We start from the raw sequence: 25,278 nt of genomic DNA, 5'->3' as shown, positions 1-25,278 counted from the left end.
TGCAGTAAGAACATGGCTCTCAGTACTGATGTGGGTGGCTCTGAAAAGAGCCGTTGGATTTTTAGCGCCATGCGATCGTTTAACCGCCGAAACCGTACAGGGTGCGGCCCTGTCTCTTGAGGGCGTACACCACATCCATAGCGGTCACGGTCTTCCTCTTCGCGTGCTCGGTGTAGGTGACGGCGTCACGGATGACGTTCTCCAGGAACACCTTGAGCACACCGCGGGTCTCCTCGTAGATGAGACCGGAGATACGCTTGACTCCACCACGGCGAGCCAGACGGCGGATGGCGGGCTTGGTGATCCCCTGGATGTTGTCACGAAGAACCTTGCGATGCCGCTTGGCGCCACCTTTACCGAGTCCTTTTCCTCCCTTCCCGCGGCCAGACATATTTACTGCTCAAGTCTAGACAAAGTCAAAACTAATGCTCCCCCCACAGTCGAGTTCCCTTTTCAAGCCTGTTTGCGGACGTGATTGAAGACACGCTATTGTGTCCTCAGGGGTGGAGCCTATGGAACCTTTTGAAACGAGTTATTGTACTTCTCTCCAACATCAACAGCTTCCCCCTGACCTTTCCAGTTCTATCTACATCACAACTTTGCTTTTTACTTAGTTTTAATCGTTTAAGGATGGCGTGTCAGTTTATCGGTTATTGTTCCAGCAATCTTCATAAGAGGGTAGCAAAATAAACTCTTTAAAGTCTGTGGGTGGTCCTGAAAAGGACCGTTTGGTTGAGCAAGTCTACTTGGAGCTGGTGTACTTGGTGACGGCCTTGGTGCCCTCGGAGACGGCGTGCTTGGCCAGCTCACCGGGGAGCAGCAGGCGGACAGACGTCTGGATCTCCCTGGAGCTGATGGTGGAGCGCTTGTTGTACTGAGCCAGACGAGAAGCTTCTCCGGCGATGCGCTCGAAGATGTCACTGACGAACGAGTTCATGATGCTCATGGCCTTGGAGGAGATGCCGGTGTCCGGGTGGACCTGCTTCAGAACCTTGTACACGTAGATGGCGTAGCTCTGCTTCCTGGCCTTCCTCTTCTTTTTGCCGGTCTTGGTAGCCTTTGACACGGCTTTCTTGGAGCCCTTCTTGGGTGCTTTCATTTGCTCAGGCATGATCACTGCTGTTGAGTCGCAACGAGTTGCTGTTTGAATGCAGTAAGACTGCGTGTTATATGTGAAATGGCATGCAAATTTTAGCACACCACTGCACATTTTCTATTGGCTGGACATCACAGGAAACGTTACAGCAGTTCAACTGAAAATTTCAAACTGCACACAGTGGAAGAATTCTGTCGAAAATCATATCCATCCGGGCCACAGTGCTACATTTGTTACATTATCGCAATAGTTTATTTCTTTGAATTAATTTAGACTATTATAGAAAAATTACTATCGTTCCATTTTTATGAATTGATGAACTATAATAATACAGAAATTAACATTAAAATTAAACTGTTGAAGACTACATATTAATTGTTCTACATTTAATAGGGACCGCTAAGAATCACGACTCACAGCAGTAAAAAGAAGAGAGCAGAACATTTCCAATATATATAAAATTATACGTGTGCGCGTTATGAGCACACTTAAGACTATATATATATATATTACATAGTTTTAGGGTATATAAAGAATAGGGTCTCAAGTAGATGTCAATATATTAAATCTAAATTTAATTGTACTATTATAATCATGTTCTCGGTACTAGGACGCGGTCAAAGCTCAATTAGAATCAGTGTGTGGCTCTTAAAAGAGCCGTTATGGTGATGGCGGAGAGCTTTAAGCCCGCTCTCCGCGGATGCGGCGGGCCAGCTGGATGTCTTTGGGCATGATGGTGACTCTCTTGGCGTGGATGGCGCACAGGTTGGTGTCCTCAAACAGCCCCACCAGGTAAGCCTCGCTGGCTTCCTGCAGAGCCATGACGGCAGAGCTCTGGAAGCGCAGGTCAGTCTTGAAGTCCTGAGCGATCTCACGGACCAGACGCTGGAAGGGCAGCTTGCGGATGAGCAGCTCGGTGGACTTCTGGTAGCGACGGATCTCACGCAGAGCCACGGTGCCGGGCCTGTAGCGGTGAGGCTTCTTCACTCCCCCGGTGGCCGGTGCGCTCTTACGAGCTGCTTTGGTCGCCAGCTGCTTCCTGGGAGCTTTTCCTCCGGTGGATTTACGAGCGGTCTGCTTTGTTCTTGCCATTTCTACTCTTCCGTTGAACGCTAGGAACAGTGTATGCGCCGGGCTGTTGTAGAAGACTTATATAGTCGCGACAGAGCAATGGACGCTGTGATTGGGCCAAATCAAGATCACGTGCAAAGCTCTTGATCAACAATTGGATGGTAACGGCTTTGAAATGAAGCGCGTGCTTCAGCAGCTGCATGCCACTCCTATCACCAGGAAGGAGCTAAACGGCGCGGAAGGCTTCAAATAATTCCGAAAACAAACCTGGCCTCCTCAAGTTAGTTTTTAAACTGAACCGTGTCGGATGTAAAGCAACAGAACAAAGGCGGCAAATATTCCACTGCTTCGACTGAGGCGTATAAACCAGATGTTAGCCAATGTTGCCATCTAGTGTCTACATGAGTGTATGACTCACCACTGCAGAAACAAGTGCGGGCTTTTGCGTTTAGGTTTAATAAGTGTGTGTATTGTGACAAAGAAGCCAGCCGCGTTTTTATTCTAACTTATTCTTCACTGTCGACTGACAGTAGCAGGGCGGTTAATTCACGTATTAGACTGGATTGTGTCAACTATAACATACTGAAGTGGGTGTAGTCTTGAATAACGATTCAAGTCACGGACGTGCGCTGGAAGCTGCTTTATTTCGGGTCACAAATGTGGCCTTTGTGTCAAAGAGGTTGAGGACACCACTGGCCCGACTCACCTGCGGGTGATATTCGCACGTATTTGTATGCGAAAAGACTCGCGTGAGAGTCACATCAAGCTCTTTCAGAATCAGTGGCGGCTCTTAAAAGAGCCTTTGATTTGAGTCAGGAGTCAGCTGCTATCTACTTCTTGGATTTCTTGGATGCGGACCTCTTGGCTGGAGAGCGCTTGGGACCTTTAGCAGCCGCTGACTTCTTGGGCGTCTTCTTTGCGGGGCTCCTCTTGGTCTTCGGGGCGGACTTTCTGCGAGCCGTTTTGGGAGCCGTCTTCTTAGCGCCAGCCTTCTTCGGCTTCTTCTTGGGGGAGGCTTTAGTGGATGCTTTCTTGGCTGCAGGCTTCTTGGCGGCTGGCTTTTTACCTCCAGCAGACTTCCTCTTCTCACCTGCCTTTTTCTTCTCACCTCCCTTCTTCTTCTCTACTGCCTTCTTCTTCTCGCCCGCTTTCTTTTTCGCCACTCTCCGGACAGGCTTGCTTGCTTTCACCTCCTTCTTGGGTATTTTGAAGGAGCCAGACGCGCCAGTGCCTCTGGTCTGTTCCAGAGCGTTACTCTCCACCAGCTTCCTGATAACTAAGTTGATGCGCCTGTTCACCTTCGGAACGTCCACGCCGTTGGCAAGCAGGCGCTTCTTGATGCATGCTGTCGACACGCCTCTGCGCTCTTTAGACTCGGCCACTGCTGCAAGAATCTGCCGTCTCAGACCGAGGCCAGGTGACTTCTTGCCTGACGACTTCTTCTTTGCTTTGGGCGCTTTGACCGCAGCGGGTGCTAGAGCTGGAGCTTCTTCTGCCATCCTTGACGAGTGTCTCTCACAATCAGTGATCAACTTTCAGATACAGGTCTGGAGGAGGAGTTTATAACGTCAATGAGAACCGTAGAGACTCAACTGTCACTGCTGCGCTACTTCCCTCTTCGGAAGTGGAGAGACTTGTGTTTTCTCTTCAACTTATAACCGTCAAAACTCACATTGCGCAGCCGTTTTTCGCTTAAACTTTTATAAGGCTTTGTAGAATGGCTCTCTGGCTGCAGACGGAGACTATATTTAACTCAGAGGACACCTTCATTTCCACACAGAGTAATTCAAAAGCCTGCCATACCGTGTCACTTTCTGCCTGACAGTCCAGGTTTTCTTCGAATTTTTGGCTCTAAATCCAAAAAGAACCGCAGCAATAGTTGTTTCGAGGCTTCGTATAATAAGCTAAGATGTTAAGCAACACCATCAATCATCACTTTCTTTTCGAACACGATTGATTAGTTTTCACTCGAACATGTTTGTGAAGCGTGTAAACACACTGCGAGGGATCGCCTCGCCATGGAGAAATCCACGTCCTCCCAAATGTTGAACGAAGAAAACCCCGTTCATCCGCTTGAATCAAAACATTCGTCATTTACAAGATCAACTTGAAACTTACTGACAGCTCGACTGTTGGCGTATTTCACCCCCATGATTCTGGAGCGTGAGCATGAATCTGAAATATTTGTGTTCTGGTGGTATTTTTAAGTGGATATTACATCTGTCAGATGACAGTTTAAAATCAACTGTTCCTAATCGGTTACAACATCACATCCTTTATTTTCATCCATTATTGAAACTTTCTATTTGTGCAGCGTGGCTTTTGAACAACTGAATTTCCTTATAAAAGAAAATGTATTTTTGGAGCCATAAAAGTGACAGTAATCCGTGCTAGAGAAAAAATGAATGAATGATTTTGAGAAAAAATAAATTAAATAGATACTTCCTGTGACTCCTCTCACAATTTCTGCTTACACATCGTCACCATGGTTTTATTTTTATTACTCTCAATAGGTTTTCTACCGCTGTTTTTTATCTTTATTTGGAATCTTGATGGAGGAAATGTCTAGTAAAGCACAACTGTAAATGAAAAGGAAAATAAATAGATGAGTATCTTTTACAAAATTAAACGGTCTAGCCCATGTAATTTGTTTATTGCTATAAATTATTCTGCTGGACTCCTAAAATGATAAACTTTTTCACCTAAGTCAAATTTTATTGACATTCTGTGCATGCTTATTAACTGTCCAAACTAACAACAGACTATCCTTAAAAGTGCGTATTCACATTAATTGAGTCAAGAGTCACGAGTATTTAAATACTGAGTATTTAAGTACTGAGAGTAAATTTTTGAATGTCAGTTTATTGCAAACAGCTGCCAAAACTAGCATTGTATATCATAGATCAAGGTAGCGTCTGTCACATGATTGAGTTTAGAAACATTTTGCATCATAGTTTTTATGTAAATGTATTCTGTAGTTCACAACACTATCATTATGTTGACATTTCAATGTGCCCCTGTAAGTGAGCCTCTTGACCTCTGCCATAGAATTTGGCTGGAGCAACCACTGATGGCCAAATGCATTTTCATGAAGTACTATTCCTTGAAATTAGGCCTGGATTATAGGTCTAAAATTTGTGTTAAAATGGAACCCAGATTTATGTATACATGTCCATTTTTGCAATTTATTTCAAGTCTGACTGATTTTCTGCCTTCAGTTTTCATGACAATGTAAACAAAATTATTACAAAAAATAACGAGGTCCTGGTGATTATAAATGTCTTTATTCAGGCCCTTGCTGTATAGCATATACAGCGTACATTTTATTTTAAGACATTTACTTAACAATAATATATAGCTACCACACACACGCGCAGCTGTAAGGACTTGGCTCTCAATATCGATGTGGGTGGCTCTGAAAAGAGCCGTTGGATTTTAGCGCCATGAGACGTTTAACCGCCGAAACCGTACAGGGTGCGGCCCTGTCTCTTGAGGGCATACACCACATCCATAGCGGTCACGGTCTTCCTCTTGGCGTGCTCGGTGTAGGTGACGGCGTCACGGATGACGTTCTCCAGGAACACCTTGAGCACACCGCGGGTCTCTTCGTAGATGAGACCGGAGATACGCTTGACTCCACCACGGCGAGCCAGACGGCGGATGGCGGGCTTGGTGATTCCCTGGATGTTGTCACGAAGAACCTTGCGGTGACGCTTAGCGCCACCTTTACCGAGGCCTTTTCCTCCCTTCCCGCGGCCAGACATTTTCACCGTACAACAAGTCTAGACGTAGTCGAAACTGATACGTCCTCAACAGTCGAGTTTGCTTTTTCAAGTCTGTTTGCGGACGTGATTGAAGACACGCTATTGTGTCCTCAGGGGTGGAGCCTATGGAACCTTTTGAAACGAGTTATTCTACTTCTCTCCAACAGCAACAGCTTCCGCCTGAGCTAGTGTATGAGCTTTGCATTTCTTCTCGGTTTATCTACTTCACAACTTAGCTTTCTACTTCGTTTTAATCGTTTAAGGATGACGTGTCAACTTATCTGTTATTGTTCCAGCAGTCTTCATAAGAGAGTACCAAAATAAACTCTTTAAAGTCTGTGGGTGGTCCTGAAAAGGACCGTTTGGTTGAGCAAGTCTACTTGGAACTGGTGTACTTGGTGACGGCCTTGGTGCCCTCGGAGACGGCGTGCTTGGCCAGCTCACCGGGGAGCAGCAGGCGGACAGACGTCTGGATCTCCCTGGAGCTGATGGTGGAGCGCTTGTTGTACTGAGCCAAACGGGAAGCCTCTCCAGCGATGCGCTCGAAAATGTCACTCACAAAAGAGTTCATGATGCTCATGGCCTTGGAAGAGATGCCAGTGTCCGGGTGGACCTGCTTCAGAACCTTGTACACGTAGATGGCGTAGCTCTGCTTCCTCGCCTTCTTCTTTCTTTTGCCTCCTTTGTTGACGTTCTTGCTCACCGCTTTCTTGGAGCCCTTCTTGGGCGCAACTTTCACTTGATCGGGCATGACCGCAGTCAGATCAACAACTATATTCTGCTCAGATAACCGAAGAACCGAGCAATATGTATGATAAGATATGCAAATTTAAACATGCCAGTGCTCTTTGTCTATTGGCTAATAGGCTTAAGGCAGGAAACGGCAGTTAAAACCGGTTGTTCAACACGTTCAGGCACGTCATTTCAAACTTGTCTTCAAACGTTCAGAGATTAGTGTCCTTGACTTATTTTTCACGATTACAACTCTTCAAGAATCGCACTTTTGCCTTTCATTGAAAGTTAAATGTCAATAGTTATTCACAGTAGCAAATATTATTGAACAGAAAAGCAACAAAACACAAAGTGCTATAATCAGGGACAAGAGCAACAGGTTTTCATGAGCATCACCGAAAAGCCTCACTGTAATTCTCATTAGTTTCAGCTGTGGCAGTTAGCTGTGTTTTCTTTGTTATAGTCCTGCTCTTTACAAATCAGTGAATGTCCTGTGGTGAAATATGTCCGGCTTATGTTGACAGACTTATCACTATGAAAAATCTCAGAGTTCTAATTTTGAAGAATTTGTTCTGTCATGTTTCATCCATGCATCACATTCAGGAACACAGCCGTTGTGTTTTGCTGGAATGGAAAGACCAGTATGGATCGAGAGCTGACGACAGGCTTACATTTATTTATTTATTGGCAAAGGATTGATAACAATGCAGCACAAAGCGCAGAGCATCTTAGCAGGATTATTGTTTGAATTCATTCCTTCTATAAGGGTGATGATTCCAAATGCAAAAAAATGAAGGTTGAGTTGTCAGCAGAAGTTTTGGGTCAACAAGTCCCACAGGCAGCAGCAGCACAGCGCGGCAGAACAAGCAGAGAGGCATGACTTCATTGCTCCGCCGGCACCACCTCCCATGCTGGTGCCACCACGGTTCTTATCCAGGAGAAACACTGGAAGAAATCAACACATGCGGATGTCATTCTGAACCACTCTTAACACACCCTCAAACCTTCATCTTCAGGTTCCTTTGCTCTAAGAGACTCCAACCACGGATGAATGTGGGTCAGCTGACAAAGTTCAAAATAGCATGTTTACCAGTGTGACTAAAGCCATTTTGAGTGGATATTATGACCTACAAAGATTTACCTGTTAAATAGTTTGAGACATTTATGATTTATTTTCATATTATCATAGACTTATTTAATTACTGGACTGGAGCACTTGAGCTTCAACGCACCTGTGTGTTTTGGTTGCTCTCCATAAGACTTGATGTCATCCCATGGGTATGAGGACCCCTGAGGCTCGGTGCTGTATCCCTGGTACCCTGGCTGGTTCATAAATGGACCGGAAGCACTGGACGGCTGCACGTGGTACACTGAGGGAGGCTGTCCACCAGGGAAGGTCTGAGGTGGGTAACTCTGGAAGAGAGAACCAAGACATGCTCTACAAAGTCACAACATTAGATCCACTGGGTGATTTATTGATAGCGTGCTGAATACCTGATAAGATGTGCCAGGAAATGCAGAGTTATAAGCTGTGAAGACACGACATGGAAGCACGTTGAAAACCTGTTTGATTCTAGGTTAAACTCGAGTGTGCAACCCCACCCCCAACACAACATCCCAATGACCAACACACTTTAAGATTTTGACATGGAAATGTACATGCATTAATAATGTATTGGGTAACATGACTGCAGCTTTTACTTGTCGTCTCAGTGATTTTGTGTAGGTGTCCTCTGGGCGCACCGGTTGCCTCCCAAAGTTCACAAGAGGCTAATTGATGACTCTAAATGAGGCTCGTCCTGGTTAGCTGGCATAGAATCTCGCCCCTGTTAAAGGAAAGGCTTTCTTTCATTGTTTTGAGTCAAGACTTTATTTACTTGGTCGACTGAAAACAGGATATTCTCGCCTCCCAAGATCAAAATGCTGCTGGTTTGTGAATTCTTATACTGCCAGGGACATTCATCTGTGCAGTGTCCCTCATCATGCAGCGCAACAAACCTGAAGGGAAGCCTGGTGCAGAAGCGCCAACCGGCTGAGGTGGACCATATGGGGGCGGTTGGTCTCCACTCATCTAGGAGAGTGAAAAGATAAGGGGTGTCAAACTCAAGCAAGTGGCCAAAATGTAAACAGAATTGCAAGGAGTAGAAAATTTAAAGCCCTTTCTCTGTATCTCACTCGTGCATTTGCTCCCTCTACCTTCACTTGTTCCACCTGAATCAAAATATCACACTAGATACATCATCTAGATACTGGATGGTGGGGCAATATCCTTGGCCCCATGGGTCTTAGGTTGAATAAACGTGGCTGCGATGAAAAATGAATTACTACAATTTTAAACACACTATTTGAATGTCTTCATTTATTTGCAAGCGACAGGTGACATTCTGCTGTTTAGTCATATTGAATCCACACAGTTGTGTCCACTGACTTAATATAATCTGAAATTGTTACGGGCTGAAAACTATCTTAACTGAAGTGAATACTATAAAACACATCACAGTTTTCCAGAGAAAAAATGTATGGGAATTTGAATTCCCATATCAGTCTTAGCAGTGTCACTCATTTCAGACTCTCTCTAGGACAGAGGTGGGCAGTTAAATTTCCTAAAGGGCCACATTATAAACTGTGACAGTAGTGAGGGGCCATCATGCCAAAAGGAAGGCGGCGATGACTAAGAAACATGACGGGACAAAAAAAATCTTACGTAACAAAGAACGAACCATTCAATGGAAGCAAAGATATTAAGTGCAAATATGGCATGAAACCTATAAAAATAGTGCATTTATTAGGCAATTATGCAATTTAAGTTGAATATAAATAATGAAACTAGAGCAAAAATATCTATGAAATATTAAAAGGAAATTAGAATATATATTTTCAATTTTCTTTTCATGTATTTTGAGGAACAAAAAATACTCACTAAAATGGCAGATGAAAAGAAATTTAAGTCCTGAACATGTTATAATCATTCTTGAAATAGTAATGCTAAGAAAGAAACAAGACAAAAAATAGTCCGAAAAATGACTACTTATCAGTTGTATAGTTTTAGTCCGACCTCATGAGGGCCGCAAAAACACAGGAAAAGGGCCGCATATGGCCCCCGGGCTGCACTTTGCCCAGGTCTGCTCTAGGAGAATGTCAAGAAAGAGAATCCTGGCCAGGGATTCATTTCCTGAACCAATTTGTCGGTCGACTGTCTCTTAATCATCTTCACGGAACAATAATCACTCAGTTTGTCAAAATTCCATCGGTGTCCTGGCATACCAGCGCTAATCCTATATGCACGTCTCCATGGCAACCGCAACACGGACACAGACTGCTACTGTGACTTGAACTGTTGAATCATCTCGAACCTCTCATGGACACACAGTGTGTGTTTTGACCCTGAAGCCAACAAATATGTTTCTAGTTGATTTCCAATTCATAAATGAAAAGCATAGGTTCCTTCTTGCAAATGTCAAAAATAGGGTCTTAAAAAGTTTGAAAGTGATCATCATCAGCTCATAAACTGATCCATTAAACTGATCCATTAAGGCAATTTGAACGACTTACTTGTGTAAAATACATATATCTTCATCTGGATGTAGACAAAGTGACTTACCATGCCGCTGGATTTAAATTGATGGAGATGAGATGAATATTCAGTTTCCTTGTTGTCTTGCTCTAAAGTATTGAGTCTGTGCTAAAGGCTTCTTCGATGAAGATAGGTGTGACCTTCTCCATCCACTGGCCCTTCCTCTTTCTCGTCCTCTCCTCAGCCTTCCCTCCTCCGTCTGTCCTTCCTACTTTCTTTCTTCCCCCTTCATCTGGCGGAAATAAACAGTTCAAGGGGAATAATAGCCTACAGCATTTGAACACAAACCAGTTTTGACATATTGTTAAGCGCCACTCTGGGTGTTTTGTTTTCACAGACAATTATTCCGCCTACAGAATGGGTTTCAGGAAGTATCGGGGACTGAAAACTCTGAGGATGAAAGGCCTATCTGACACAGATCTTGTGTGGACAGGGCCTGAGTCGCTGACCGCTGATCACATGAACCGAATCACTGGCCGTATTGCATCAGTGTAGCTGCAGCTGAAAAAGCTGCTTCTTCATTGACATTGTTGCTCCCGAAGGAACCCACCCATTGCTAATCTTTGAGATTAAATTCGACCAGAACAGAGTTTCTGTTGCATCCTGATTTGTGGTAATGCACCACAAGTTTGTGGACTGAGAATGAGCATGAAGTGGCTATGGCGACAGTAGGGACAAGAAAAGAATCAGGACTAGAGAAGAGCCGGGAAATGGTGAAGCCTTCCACCCCAGAGTCAGCCTTAGAGAGCTCTTATGGACAGGATTGTCCCGTCCCAGAAACTCACAACTCTTTGCCCCAAAAATGGTGGAACAAACTCCCAGAATCACAGAAAATCTTGGACTTCTGGACTTAAAATCTCTTTAGGCTTCATGAAAGAGATGCACATCTGATGAAGCCTTGGTCGCTCTTCCTTCCTAGTCAAACCATGAAGTCCTCCTTCACCACATTCCCTGGTTCTCTTACTCATTCTTCAATTTCTTGGTCCAACACTGGCTCTCCCCTTCACATGACCAAACCATTTGGCCTCCCAAACTTTGTCTCCATACCCGAGCTTCATTTCTGATGTTGTTCTTTCTATCCACTCTTCCTGAGTCTCTATCATCATGGCAGTGACAAACTCTCAAACAGACAAAACATGTTTTATTGGGTTAATTTGTACATGACATCTTTATTTCTGCTGATATTCAAGAGCCTAGTAAATCAGACACAGGGACTTCTGACTGTTACAGAACATTGAACTGTCATCCAAAAAAAACAACAACTCCAAGCTCAGTGTTGGGTCATAGATCATCCAGGAATTCTCCCCTTAAAAATGGATGTTATGTGTGACAAGATTTAAACTGTCTCCTTTAACAGTGATGATTTATCCCTTTGTTTATGTTGCACTTTTTTTAAACTAAGAATGTTCACATTCGTTCATCTATTTCATGTTGTCATTGACAGTCTCAGGACACGTATACAGAATACTTTTTCATAGTGATCATCTTTGCAACTGAATATTTTGTAAAAATATATAAATAAAATGATCTGCTTCAAATTATATTGAGGTTAGATTGTAACCAACCCACAAATGATTTTCATAAAGCATGATTGTTCATTTTGAATTAAAAAATGTTGACTTTTCACTGCCGTCAGGGAGTCATAATAATCTACAGAAACAGAAATTATAGGCTTTTGAAGTGAAATGTATTATAGAGCATGATTTGATTTTCAGTTGCAAAGTCAAAACCGAAGATTTTGTGGGCATTGGCTCCACAAGGGGCATTTTGAAACCAACATATTTGTCATGACAAATGATGGCACAAGGATCATTTTGAATTATGAGAACAATGGAAGAGTAGAGGCTTGAAGCTTAACATTGATGGAGTCACAATGAATTGAAGGAAGGAAGGACGTTAGCAAGAAGAGTCCAGGAGCAAACTAGATGAGCTGACAGAGGGGATTTCCCACAAGGGAGAATCACTATCCCAATGATGAAGCTTCTCTACGTCACAGTTGTGTCGCCTCTTCACTAAAATCACTGCAGCCATGTGTGAGCAATTACGTACACACAACACTTGGACCACTGTCTTGTTTGATATCTCAGACTGCGTGCAGTAATTCAATTATCCTCCCAAATGCTAATTCATTCCAGCCTAGCAGGGAGCCATGCAAATTTTCACACCCTTGGAAGACCCAAACCTTTGTCTTCTCGCTTTATAAATCGCTTTGTTGTCTTTAGTATGAGCAACATTTTTACATGCATTTCAGCAGACCTATAGTGAATCAGCCCCTGAGATCATGGTTCAGAAGAAGGTGCAAAAATGTTCCCTGTTAAAACAACTATGCACCTGCATATGGATTCAGTCAACCAAGTAATGCAACATTAAATCCTTTATCCCTAAACACCTCATCGACTTGGCGCTATTTTTTGACGATAGAGGAGGAAATGACATCAACTGGAGGAAAGCGAGGGGACGGTCAGTTCAAGGTTTCTAAGCGTGTCTGTTGAGTATAAGCAGTAGCATGGTGTGGAGGGTTGGATGGAGACAGATATATTCAAAGAGGAAAAATTGGGAGTTCATCGGGCTGCTACAGACAATATCTGATTCCTCCAAGACAATAACTCCTCATTATAGTACGTAATGTCAGAGATAAATAGGAGAACAAGGTAAAGTTTATCATGGGAATTAAAAATTAAAGTAAAATAACGAAGGAGGGAAGGGAAGGAGACGTAAAGAGCTCATTGGTTAAAAAATAAAATAAAAATGCAGCATTTCAGTGTCATGACATGCAGCTAGTTAAAGCATCTCATACCTACTAGACTAAATCTTTACTATGGTTTCCACCGGCCTTTATTTCATCAAGATACATTCTAGTTGTTGTGTGCTCTGCAGCCACTGGGCGGTGCTAGAGCGTCATGTTTATTGTGTGTGTGTGTGTGTGTGTGTGTGTGTGTGTGTATATATATATATATATATATATATATATATATATATACATATATATGGACTAAACCTTCTCCCCTCAAACTACTTATTAGATATGATGTTTTCTCAGGTTCGAATCGGAACTCTGATTCTGACCACCAGCTTGACTGAACAGAGTGATATTTCACCAGACCCTAGATTTGAGGTTGTCTTGTCTTGTGCATTGCTGATGAGGTGAAGTCGGTTGAGGGCGGAGGTTGGGCCATCAGCGCTTCACCACCAGTGTTCAAACCAGACACAGACTGATGGCCCTGCCACCATCATTAGGAAGTGGCGGTCTGCTTGTTACGGAAGGTTTCAAAGAAAGCCAGCATCCCCTTCCTGACGCCGCTGTTGTTCCCTTTGGATATCCGGGGCATCACGGAGGCACCACTGTTGCCATGGTGGTGAGATGTTAGAGGCGGAAAGGCAGCACCATCCATGGAGTTGGCCCTTTTGACCTTTGATGAGGACCCGTGCCATAGCTTGGACCTTGGAGGAGGAGTCTGAGCGACCAAGCACTTCTGATACTGAACCTGAGGCAAGAGGAGAACAATTTATTACAGTATGGAAAATACATTCGGAAATCATTTGGAAAACAATAGATCGGGTGATGTGAACGATACGAGCCAAATCAGGTATCAAAAGGGTCGGACGGGGCTTTGTGTGGTTTCAGACTGGTGCCAGCTTCTATTGGCAGATATATGGCAATTGAAATTGACAATTAAAATTGGCATCAAAAAATCCACAGCAAAATGACAAAACAACTGTGTTGGATCCAAAACAAACCCCACCCTTTCCCTATAACAGTGCTTCCTTACAACAGACCTTGAAAGATGAACACTGAAACATTGTAAAATTAATGTTATTATTATATTTTTTTTAAATATTGGCTGGAAAAAATCTAGGAAAAATGCATCCTGTTTTTTATTTTATTTTATTTTTGATGAGCTATTTTCAATTTCAATTGTTTTTTTCCTATGCAATACTTTATTTATATTTATTTATTCAATTATATTTTCAATTCCAGTGTCCTTTGTTTCAGCCAATAGTGTTGTTCACAGCCAGATCTTAAGTCATGTCGATTGTTTGCCACTGTGCCCTCTACTGTAACTTTGAGGGAAACCCTGTCGAGCCAGCTCATTTTGACCTTGTGCATCAACGATCTTGTTCTGTGGGCCGCTACCCAAAACTGTGGGCCTTGAATAGTGCCAGCTTACACTCATCAGGATCCTTTATGGATGCCTTTCTGGTGCGGGTATGTCCAGTAAGGTAACTCCAGGTCATCCTGAGGTGACCTCTATTTGTCCTTGGATCACCTCTGCGATACCCTAAAGTGTCCACAAGTGGTATCAAGGTAGAGCTACTCCGTGGACTTATGTATTGATGGTGAGTCCATACAATTCAACCAGATATCAACTTAAGTGAGTCCAGGTAAAGGTCTGATGATGCTACATGTTTACACATATATACAATGTGGTTCAGTAGTTGAAATATAGCCGTGGAACGAAGGAATCAATACAGAGTCTCCTACCATACACGCAGCCTGCACAGCCTCGGAGAGGAATCCAGCATCAGGTTCACACCAAAACACGTGGCATTCAAATCGCTGAGTGCCGCTATCCACGATCACAGCAAAGGTGTGGCTGTCATGTCCCACTCCCAGGAAGGTCAGGAATCGCACCTGGCACTCCCAGAGAGGCTCGTCGCCGTCCTGAAAAGGGCAGCTGAGCTGAGCTTGGTGGCTAATGTTTGATGAGGAAATTGACTGTGTGGCAGAAACCTTACCTCACCCCTCCACAGAGACAGAACATTATCAGTGACATGGATGACTGTCTGCTCCCAGTCGTCTTTGTCTGTTGAGTTCATGATGCTTTCGATGGCTCTGTTCAACACCTCCATGCCTGCCATAAGGAGACATCTCAACTGCATTTCTATCACTCAAGTTCTAACAGTCTTGTTCCGCCCTCAGAGGCTTGTTGATTTCTCCACTCGCAGCCCTTTGTTGCATGTTTTTATAAAGACAAATGGTGAGCCACTCTCTCCATCATGAGTCTTCTTGTTTTGCAAAACTAAAGGTCACAAAATAGAAGAGTGACTTATGTCCTTTTCCCCAATAATGACTGGCTAACTCATATGATTATGTTCATTTCTCTACATTAAATTTAAGTAACCGATCAGTCTCACCCATTGCTCGAGACACTGGTAGGTTTCCGATGTATTGCACCTCAAACTTTTGGACCTGCTTTCGCACTGCTTCCAGAAACTCCACTGAAACACAACAGTGGTGAGTCAGAGAGCGAGAGACAGAGTCAGAAAGGTGACTCACCTTGTCTAGGAAGGTCCTCAGGGGAGATACTTTCCATGGTGAGCGAGCGAGATGGCCGTACGAGCGACTTCTCTGACATCATCTGTCAACAACAAGTAAGATGTCGCTTTTATTCAGGGGGAGAAACAAACAAGGAGAATCTCTGTGAGGACATTTTACGAATCAGACCTTGGAGCACATCTCGTGCAGTGCAGAGGCGATGGTCTTGGCTGGAGCGTCGCAGCGGAACACGTGGCACTTCAACATGCAGCTGTCTTTGTCGCCCGCCACGAAGGCAAAGTCCCTAAACAGAGGTGGGGGTCAAATATTTTGTATTTTGGTGTGTAAACAGAGTCACCCTGAACTGTTTAAAAAACTCCTCTGAAATACTGAGGCTTAAAATTCATCACTTACACCTGATGCTAGTAGCTTTAGCATATGAAAAAGCTGGGTCCATAAAGCAGCCAGGGGCACTTGTCTGTCGGGTGGTAGTTCAATGTCACTATGGTGAAGTAGAACTTTGTTTTCACCCACAATTCACAGCCAATAATTGGTTGCTGTGACCACTGAACTTCAAAGTCAAAAACATATTGTGTGTGGTCATGGTAGATTACAGGTGGAGACTTGAGTGTGTTCGTGTTCTATCTGTGAGGGTGGAGAGGTAGAGGCAGAGCGTTTACCTGTCCCTGTGCAAGCAGAGCAGTGAGGTAGCGTTTGGGAAACACAGAGAGTGGCAGCATTAGTGCAACGGTGAGTTTAAGTAAGACCCTTCATCATGCAAAAACATCAAGCCATGCAAGTTCGGCCGTGCAGAAGGCAACAGTGAAAAGCAGAGACAGTAAGGACCCGCCCACAAGACGAGGCGCAGTCAGTCGCACCGGCTCAAGTTCTGTGTCAGATAAGGCTTTTGGCCACTTAAACTTTTTCAGTCACAACTCATGGAAGCCTAGTTTCAGAGTGAGCAGATCTGAAAATGCCGTATGACTGAAACATTTTCAAATGATTACATCATAGTCTTGTCTTTGAAGTCGTTCACTGTTTAAAGTTGTCCAAACATCCGAGCACCTGTGTCTGGACACTTTTAAATGTTGGATCACATCTCGGACTTAGTTTCCATCTGCTGAGTTCATGCTGTCGTTGTTTTTCAAATTACAGCACCACATATAGACCTGGCATGTGCACTTGTTTTCAGTATTTCCAGAGATAAGTAAAGAAAAAGTCAATGTAGTAATTTTATCAATGTATTTATCAAAGTTTATCGTTCAGTCTTGATGATTTTTGGGACTTGCCTGACTACCACTGAAACTCACCTGCCATTATTGCAACCGACACCCCAAACCCGAATGTTAATGATGGGTTGAGAGTGGAGCGGGGTGTGGTCTAACGGGTCCAACAGTGACAAGGTGTCTTTCTTCAAAACCATCATCATCTCTCGACCCTGCGGCGAGACAGCGAGGTGAAGAGGCAGCCTTGAACACTGACTAGTGCATCACAACACAGACGCCTCACCTCCCCCCATGCCCCCAACCTGTCTCTCTGCTCGGGGCTGTTGCTGTGAGACAACTGCTGGATGACGTTACTGACAGCAAGACTACTGCGACCTGGGGACAGATCCTCCTCTTCCACCTGCAGCCACCCCAGAGAACGCACTGCAAAGCACTGGAGACAGACGGACAGAGCAGGGTTATTGGGTGACAAAGAAAAAACAGGACACAGCGAGACAGATTAAAACAGATTAAACCCGATTAATGCCGCATAAAACTGGTATAGAGAGGTGGACTCGCAACAAGGAGAGATTAGAGTGGATTAATACTCTGGAACAGAGGACAGGCAGCTCTGATTCAGTGTTTCAGACCATGGAGTGTTGCATTCTCCTGAGTAACATTCTTCAACTTCAAAAGATTTCGGTTTCAACACTGAACAGGAATTCAGATGGAATTAACAATTACTGCGACATCACGCTCAATGTTACCTTGGAGTCACGATCTTGGCTACTGAGATATTCATCATGCCAGGAAGTCCTAGAACAGGAAATTCTTTTGAGACACACAAATAAAACGGTTGGATAAAACACGAGTGTCTGCGTTACCTTCCCTGCGGAACGCTGTCAGTTTGCTTGATCGGAGTTTGATCTCCAGCGTCCTCCTGCTGAATAAATATGGAGAGCTATAAGATCATCAATGGCTAGCTCTTCTGGACATCCAGTTGTAGCTGTCAGTGGTCAATAGATCTTTAGTAAAAACTTGTCAAGACCAGTTATGATTCAAGACAACCAAAACTGAAATGCAGTCCATCACCAAATCATTCTCTTTTTTTCATATTAGACTAGTCGACTAAATCAGAATGAAATATTGGATTTTTCTCTTTAATATATTGCTACTTTGCTAATTTTGCTACAATAATAGAGTATAGCTTCCTTTTCTATTGACCCTGAAGTCATCAGTTGAATGACCCAGCTCTATTGATTCATTCAAATATTGTTTTTCATTTTGGCATTAGATGGCGCTAACAAGGTGCACCCAAGTCAAGAGACAGGTCTCTCTTTACAGTATCTCTTTGTGAGTTTGTGCCAGAGCCTCTGAAGGCGTCCCCTGCTTTTGCACTTCACTCTTAAATAAAGCGCGCCAATAACAGGGGCATCAGTGGCTCTCACACTTTCTACACCCTGAGAGCCTTTCACTCCTCCACCTGTTGAAGGACGTCATTTCCAACCCTGATAAGACGTAACTTTGCAACTTTGAAACGGTCTTATTGTCTAGAAAGAATGATGGCTCACCTACAAAACCAGAGAACACCACAATTAGATTCCAGTCAAGTGTGTATTGATCTGCTGCAGATCAATACTGTATCTCAAACAATCATATCAGTTACTCCAGTGAGAAAGGGAAGAAACCAGCTCTTGTTTTCCAGTTCTTAATGTAGCACTGTTTTCATAGAAATCTGTTCAATGTTTCATGGTGTCTTCCACAGAGGCCTCATGTGACAAGCATCAACACTCTTGAGAGGAAGCCCCAAAACTAATCAAAACGATGATCTTGTGTCAAGCTTTGTTATTATTCTAGCAACACCCTCAGCAGCTGTCGGTGCCGCCCATCACCGTGTGGTATCCTGCTGCTACGGTCACTCACTGGCACAGACTCCATGAACACAGATGATGGGTCTCTTCTCCGTTCCTCTGTGTTCTCTTGAGGAATCTACAGCCAAACATTTATCCCTCAGACAGGAAGCTGGAATCACTGAGGACCAGAACCTCATGATTCTATCAGTCGCCACCTTGATCCCCCCACTAATTCTGAGTCTCTCTTTTGAATGGATCTTTTCGTCCCTTTCCAGAAATTCCAGAACTCGACAGGCTCATTCTGACCATGCTACGTTTCTAATTATCAACCTCTTTCCTGAAAGTGAGACGAACAGCTGGTGAGCAGCAGGAGCAGGAGCCCAAACCCTCCTGAAGGAGCTGGTTGTTGTTGAGCATAAAGATGTTTTCTCCCGACTCGTAATTGGCCTGTTACGCCTCACGAATTCACTCTCATCTCTTCTCTCTTGTTCATCCCACCTTTGCCTCCAGCTGATGTTGCGCGGCGCCGAGTTTCGGATGCTGCCACTGGGTCGCTCCTGTAGGAACGTGCCAATAGTAAGTTCCAGTCGAGTCTTTGATGGTTCTCCAGCCAGTGGGAAGGTCTGGGTCCATGAGCAGGTTCTGGTCTGTCCAGATGTTGTCTGCAGAGTCATCATATCAGAGAATGAGTCACCAGAAAATGTGCTGATAACCAAATCAAACATTGATTTTAAAGAATCACGTGTCAACTGGATTAGTTTCATAAATCGATGTTCTCTGACTCGACATTTCAGCTGAAGGTGACTCCAGTGTGGGGTGGCACGTGAACATATTGTCAGCAGAAGTGAGGTGTAGGAGATCCAAAGAGCGGCGACCATCGGAGCCGACCCTCCGTCTGACACGGATTACAGTCTGATGAACCAAATATCTGTTGTTCTCACTAGTGTTTTGCATGTTTTCTCTCGCTTCGACTTGTGTGAGATCATTTGAGTACAGTCCAGACTGAAAGGCTTGTAACCGAAGAGGTCCTGAATAATTAATGAACCCTCTGAGACAGGAAACGCTCAATCAGCAAGCTGAAAGACAAAGTCATCGGCGGTGTAGTTTAAGTCATAATCACTTTTGTCTGTTGAGCGTCACTTGGTCAACACTGGTGAGAACAAACTGGTTTATGCAAATGATATCGGCGACCCCACCCTGGTTTGAAACTCGATGTTCATCACAAAAAGAAGTGACAATACACATGTGAAATGCTCCCCGACAATGTCATGTTTTCTTAATTCTGCAGTCAGTTTTGTCACGGACCTTGAGCTGTGTCAAGTTTGACTTGACCTGTGATGTAATGCAGACGAAACATCGGCCACCACAGTGTCAAGGCCTCTCATTAGTTTCATGGGAAGATGACGATAAAGCAAGTGAAATTGTTGCAGCACATTACATTCACTGCTTACGTGAGTGGCGGCTGTGTAATAATAAACATGATGACATCACGTTGGAGGCCATTCGAAGTTGTGACTGGGCAATATGGGGCCATCACCACTGCAATCCAACCTGTTCTGCCGCTTTGTTTTGTTCTGAAACAACATGGCCGAAGCACCTGTTGCTGCTGTGACGCACAACTTCTCTGGCCTGTCAGATGATAGTGAAGTCACAGCGCACTTCAGGGCAGCATGTGTGGAGCAGCTAAGCAAGTCTTGACATGGCATGATAACATTCCTGAGGCGACGCCAATGAAGTAGACTGGTGAAGGGCCATAGTCCATGCAGCCATGTTGTTTCCCTCAAGGACAATGATTGGTCACCTGACTGCGGTCTCCCTGCGTGATGTTTTGCTTGATTATATTGTTCTGTATTATATAATTCTCAGCCTTTTTCTCATCATTTTCTGGCCTAAATATTTATATTAATTAAACTTAAAATGGAATAGAAAAAGCAATTAATGCGTTTGTGACTATATGTATTAAGAAAAAGGATCTATTTAAACGTGAAAAACTGAAAAAAAGTGGAAACTAATTTCAAGCGCAACTTGGTGTCACTATGGTTGCTGTTTTCTCCCGGTGCTTATCTGCTTTTCCCCTGGGCACTCTGATTTCCTCTCACAGGCCAAACACATAATGAGGCAGATTGGCGACTCCTAATTGCTTTAAGGTGTGTCTCTCACTTGAAACTAGAGCAGCTAAAACAACAGATTCAGAGGTCTCAAGGCACAACATCTGTTTGAGCTGTTCAGATAACAGGGACAATGCATACCTTAAATATTTGAATAAAATGTACATATCATGTTCTAAAACTATTGGTATGATCATATATCACTTATCATCCTCGAAGTTTATTCTCCTCAAATGAAGTTGAACAGAAAAAAAGCTGCAGGTTTCTACTGTCTCAACCAATACGGGAGTGAGAACAGCATTTCAGTGACCAGTGTCCTTCAGCCCAGGGCGCTACTTCTGTGACCGAGTGCTGATGCATGCGTGCGCTGTTTGACCTTATTTAAAAACCAGGTCATGAGCAGAGTCCGGCAATAAAAGACCAACATCCTGAAATGGGGTCAGACTTTTTTTTTTCTCTTAACAACCAGATGTTGTCTCCTCTTTCATTCACGCATGTAAAAGAAACATGGACGTTTAGGCTGAAAGTTAGATTCCATGTACTGGCGGAGAGTAATGTCACAACAAGTTAGCGATCCAGTGGAGACAGTTTGAGGGTCACAACGGAACAGATCCAAGCTTCAAAAGTGCTGTCTTACCGTCATAGTTGACAATGATGATCGCCAACATGTAATCCTTGCCCATCATGGCTCCACCCTTCAACGTGTGTGTATTCCAAACAGCTGATCACCCACTAAAACACACATTAACACACACTCACACGCTGTCTTTTCAAAGGCCCAGGTGAGAAATTATAAACCCTCTATCTATCCCTCCTTCTGTCTCCGAGTGTCCTGTCTGTCTCTGTAACAAAACCATCAGTCCTTTTCTCCACTTCCTTCTGGTCCCACCGTCTGCTTTATCTCCTCTGTGTGAACCAAAGGATGCTATTTTCCTCCTACTCCCCTCTCACTCCCTGTGGCGGCGGCAGCATCACTCCCCCCGCCCCTCCCGTTTTGACTCACCACTGACGTCATAACTCCCTGCCCCGCTGATGATCTGAAGCTCGCCCTTCAATGTGAAAGAAAAAGGTGTTCAAGTTCATCTCTGTCTCCTGGAACGTCTGCCCACGACTCAGTTTGCCAGCACAGACACACACCTCCGCAATGCTATACACGTTTATCTCAATTTGAAATCTAAATTAGAAGGCGTCTTCTTCGTTATTCCTTTATTGGTATCAATTGTTATATGACTAATGTGGCTACATTTAAGGTCAAATTCTGACTTCAATCCCTGTTTTTGGGACAGATATTTTTTTTATTATCGTTTATTTATTTATTTTGTTTGTTTCATAATTTATACTTGACAAACTTCGAACACATTTCTTTGCAAACATTTTAAAAATTGATAATTTCGCTGTGTGAATCATTCAATTTTTCCTTGTTTTTCTATTTTGTCGGCGTAGCCACGTGTCCCGGAAATACTTTGAGATGACGTGACGCATCAAATCTGTAACAGGAAGTACCAAGTTTTACTTAAAAAATAATGAACTCATCCTTTTTATTTCCTTCTTGAAGCGAGTACTCGTTCGTTTTGCTATATATGTTACAATAATATATATTTATAATTGCGATTGGTTGCATATAATTTCATGCCAGATTCATAAAATACACAATTTATTTAACATAACCAACTCTTGTTTTGAAGATTAACCGGATTTAATTTTTAGGCGAGAGACAAATGATTAGGATAAACATTGGCAACAATTTGAACTACTAAGCAGCTTAGGTCGTATGTCTGAAGTATTTGGACTGTTAAAGATCGAAGGTAAAACTTAGGTTATTAGTTGAATGGTTTCTCGGGCACCGGTAGCTTCGTCACTATCTTAGCCGTTAGCTCGACAGTTAGCTTTGTTTGTGTACCTGTACAGTATGGAGGACATGTACGTCAAACCAGGTGAGAAACAAACATCACTATTGCAAGCGATCGGTATTGAATCATTGAATCTTTTTGAATTAAGTGGCATGAAATGTAAATGAACCGTGTGTGTTGTCAACAGCTCACTATGTTGATGAAGTGTAACGTTGTGTGCTCTTTGTCAAAAGGTGTACACCAGTTTTTTGTTTGTTTGTTTTTAATAGAAATATATATTACGAATTGACAAACAAAGATAATCCCACCAAAAGAGATCCCACCATTGTGAGGTGGCTAAGCCCAAAATCAGTTCAGAATAATATTGTAATAACTCTTTTTAAACATTGTGTATATGTTTCCACTTGATACTGTGGTTTATTTGCTTTACGTATTTTATGGTGGGCTTCAGAGGATGTCCCTCTTTGACAAATGGTGTTTGCGTTCACCAAATCGTTGCCTTAAGTTTACACATCTAAAGAAACCAATAGCATTGACAAATGGTTAAAAATGGTGGCTTCCCTGTCATGAAGGAAACCAGGAGCGAGGATGGAACGACCCTCCTCAATTTTCCTACAGTCTCCAGAAGAGTCATGGGGGACAGAAAAACCTCCTCAATAAGAGAGCACCCCCACCTGGTGAGACTATATGGAGATTAAAATGTAAAGCCAATTTTATAAAGCAACAAACATGTAAATGAGGAATAATTTCTGTGGCTGTCAGGTGATGGTACTCCACCCATGACCCCGCCGACCCTGTTTAACCCACTGGCTCCACCACCAGGCATCAAAACTGCACCCCCGGCAGGTAAAAACCGGCGATGCTTGCCATAATGTCAGCTGAAGAAATGGTACTGTTATTGTAGCCGTGTTGCTATGACAATGAGATATGCTAACCACCTGTCATTTTATTGCTTGCAGGGCCCCCGCCAAGCTGCCATCTTACACCCCCGGCTGCCTCCATCAGGAGTCAAAAGGAGGATGTCGGTAGCCAGTCAGAGAGTGAGCCTGATGTACAGAGTGTTATGGTGGTGTTAGAGCGTGCGCTGGGTGCCTGCAGACAGAGCGTCTCAGTGAGTTTCACTTCACAGCTTCAGTTCATCAGGGTCCGACAACTGCAATGATCTGTTTCATCTCCTCCCAGGATCAGGTGTGCAACGACATGGGGAAGAGACTACGCCTCCTGCAGGACAGCTGGCAGTCAGGACGACTGAGTCTCCCTGTGAAGAGACGTATGAGGAGTCTGTCTCTGGGTAAACCAGCTGCTGCTTTCCTGTCATGTGTCGATTTTGAAAATCAAATTCTTCACGACTGAGAGAAACCTTTGTTCCTGTCTCCAGAGTTACAGGCCTGTAACTGGGACCAGGCCGACGACATTCATCGCTCTCTGATGGTCGATCATGTGACTGAGGTCAGCCAATGGATGGTCGGCGTGAAACGACTCATCGCTGAGACACGGAAACTTTGCCCCGAACTCTTGGTTTCACTCAAGGACGCTGCTGAAGATGTTTCAGACTCGGCCCAGGACTCAACCTCTGACTCCTGAGTGCTGACTTCCTGTTTAGAACTTGACAAGTTATCACGTGAAAATCTAAACCAGGTGGTGGCATTCTCTTCATCCGGCTCCTGCGCTGGACCTGTGTGAAGGACTGGAAAGCTCTGCATTCTTAGTCACACATTTCCGCTCCTCACTGCTCACTCAGCATTTCTGTGTCTCACAAGTGACTCATTAGATGTCACCTCATGTTTCATAATCATTATTTGTATTTTTGAGGTTACCTCTCGATTTTTAAAGATGGCTTTATATGCATTATCACTGGGCGTCGGTTTTCATCCTCCCTGTGATTTAATGAAAGACTGGTGGTTTTTTCATTGTGTGACATGCCTGTATGATGTCCTTTACTTTGTGTACCAAAGACTGAAGGCAGAGAATTTCAGGCAACTGTACTCCTCAGTGAGCATGTGAAGTGATTGTACAGTATGGGTAAAAAATAAACTCATTTCATCATGAATGATATCATGAGTCAGCACCGGTGGAATGAGCTTGAAATCATCTGTAAAGATACATTTGTTCTGGGTCTGGTTTACACAGAGACTAGGTGCTGTCCCAGAGAGGTGGTTTTGTGATTCCGATGGACTTGACCTTTCATAAGTAATAGTTAAGAATCTCTAAAAAACACTGATAATGTGCAATATTTATATAACTGGGATCCCACAGTTGTACCGTGGTTGGATATGTAAACTTATAGCAAAAAGGTTGTTGATTCTGATTCCAGCTTGAGGCCACCTTGGTGTTTTCTGGGTGGATTCACGGTAAAATATACAACATAGCAAACCGTTATTCTTCCTTAAATTCGTCTTCTTCGCAGTAGCCACGTCTGACCAGCAGAGGGAAGCAGAGGAAATGGCTTCTGCACATCTGCAACTCAATCAATTAAAATGAAATATGTGAATCTTTATGAATGACATCACAGCAATGGCAGTCTGCCTTCCAATATGAATCGGCTGCAGACGCAAATTTTATGCATAGATTATCTGATTCTGTTGATTTCAATCTTCATTTCCTCGAAGCGCCGTGTTGGCTGAGCGACACCCACACGAGGGCAACTGTTCTGCTGATGTGTTCGTTTACGACGGGAGCAGACAACAGCGCTCCCAGCGTGAACATTTGCATTGTGCTGAAGCCGCTTTATGCAATTTTGACAGCGTTATTGCATTTTCTGCCCTCAA

At 43.7% G+C, this 25,278-nt stretch overlaps 7 protein-coding genes across 8 annotated transcripts; 1 reads left to right on the top strand and 6 right to left on the bottom strand.

Moving 5' to 3' along the window:
* Nucleotides 1-74: 74 nt before the first annotated feature.
* Nucleotides 75-5,970, bottom strand: LOC128748062 (uncharacterized). The gene is made up of 4 exons (XM_053846453.1): nt 5,639-5,970; nt 1,784-2,231; nt 811-1,159; nt 75-396 (listed from the first exon to the last, which is right to left on the bottom strand). The coding sequence occupies exons 1-4, from the start codon at nt 5,929-5,931 to the stop codon at nt 80-82; spliced, it is 1,407 nt and encodes a 468-aa protein (XP_053702428.1). The 5' UTR covers nt 5,932-5,970; the 3' UTR covers nt 75-79.
* On the bottom strand, nt 743-1,118 carry LOC128748657 (histone H2B 7-like). The gene has a single exon (XM_053847604.1). The coding sequence runs from the start codon at nt 1,109-1,111 to the stop codon at nt 743-745; it is 369 nt and encodes a 122-aa protein (XP_053703579.1). The 5' UTR covers nt 1,112-1,118.
* Nucleotides 2,802-3,688, bottom strand: LOC128748648 (histone H1-like). Its single transcript, XM_053847596.1, has one exon. It carries the CDS (start codon nt 3,664-3,666, stop codon nt 2,998-3,000), a length of 669 nt encoding a protein of 222 aa, XP_053703571.1. The 5' UTR covers nt 3,667-3,688; the 3' UTR covers nt 2,802-2,997.
* A 326-nt stretch (nt 5,971-6,296) lies between the features above and the next one.
* Nucleotides 6,297-6,682, bottom strand: LOC128748655 (histone H2B 1/2-like). Its single transcript, XM_053847601.1, has one exon. It carries the CDS (start codon nt 6,680-6,682, stop codon nt 6,308-6,310), a length of 375 nt encoding a protein of 124 aa, XP_053703576.1. The 3' UTR covers nt 6,297-6,307.
* A 729-nt stretch (nt 6,683-7,411) lies between these two features.
* On the bottom strand, nt 7,412-10,404 carry LOC128748653 (cysteine-rich and transmembrane domain-containing protein 1-like). The gene is made up of 5 exons (XM_053847599.1): nt 10,265-10,404; nt 8,662-8,734; nt 8,158-8,192; nt 7,896-8,076; nt 7,412-7,608 (listed from the first exon to the last, which is right to left on the bottom strand). Exons 1-5 carry the CDS (start codon nt 10,265-10,267, stop codon nt 7,469-7,471), a joined length of 432 nt encoding a protein of 143 aa, XP_053703574.1. The 5' UTR covers nt 10,268-10,404; the 3' UTR covers nt 7,412-7,468.
* An 861-nt stretch (nt 10,405-11,265) lies between these two features.
* apbb3 (amyloid beta (A4) precursor protein-binding, family B, member 3) lies at nt 11,266-21,611 on the bottom strand. 2 transcript variants are annotated; one of them, XM_053848051.1, is made up of 12 exons: nt 21,298-21,611; nt 19,051-19,214; nt 17,584-17,639; nt 17,467-17,515; nt 17,004-17,153; nt 16,805-16,932; nt 15,684-15,798; nt 15,516-15,597; nt 15,374-15,457; nt 14,975-15,090; nt 14,721-14,900; nt 11,266-13,722 (listed from the first exon to the last, which is right to left on the bottom strand). In XM_053848051.1, the coding sequence occupies exons 1-12, from the start codon at nt 21,344-21,346 to the stop codon at nt 13,471-13,473; spliced, it is 1,425 nt and encodes a 474-aa protein (XP_053704026.1). In that variant the 5' UTR covers nt 21,347-21,611; the 3' UTR covers nt 11,266-13,470. The 2 variants fall into 2 exon arrangements, with proteins under 2 accessions (XP_053704026.1, XP_053704024.1); XM_053848049.1 differs by having other exon boundaries at nt 11,268-13,722; nt 17,584-17,642.
* A 593-nt stretch (nt 21,612-22,204) lies between these two features.
* Nucleotides 22,205-24,530, top strand: sra1 (steroid receptor RNA activator 1). The gene is made up of 6 exons (XM_053847626.1): nt 22,205-22,594; nt 23,083-23,187; nt 23,273-23,356; nt 23,470-23,621; nt 23,693-23,801; nt 23,889-24,530. The coding sequence occupies exons 1-6, from the start codon at nt 22,570-22,572 to the stop codon at nt 24,092-24,094; spliced, it is 681 nt and encodes a 226-aa protein (XP_053703601.1). The 5' UTR covers nt 22,205-22,569; the 3' UTR covers nt 24,095-24,530.
* The last annotated feature ends 748 nt before the right edge of the window (nt 24,531-25,278 follow it).

This window comes from Synchiropus splendidus, chromosome 17 (genome assembly GCF_027744825.2).
Source record: "Synchiropus splendidus isolate RoL2022-P1 chromosome 17, RoL_Sspl_1.0, whole genome shotgun sequence".
Lineage (NCBI taxonomy): Eukaryota > Metazoa > Chordata > Actinopteri > Syngnathiformes > Callionymidae > Synchiropus > Synchiropus splendidus.
This window is presented reverse-complemented; position numbering and strand designations above follow the sequence as displayed.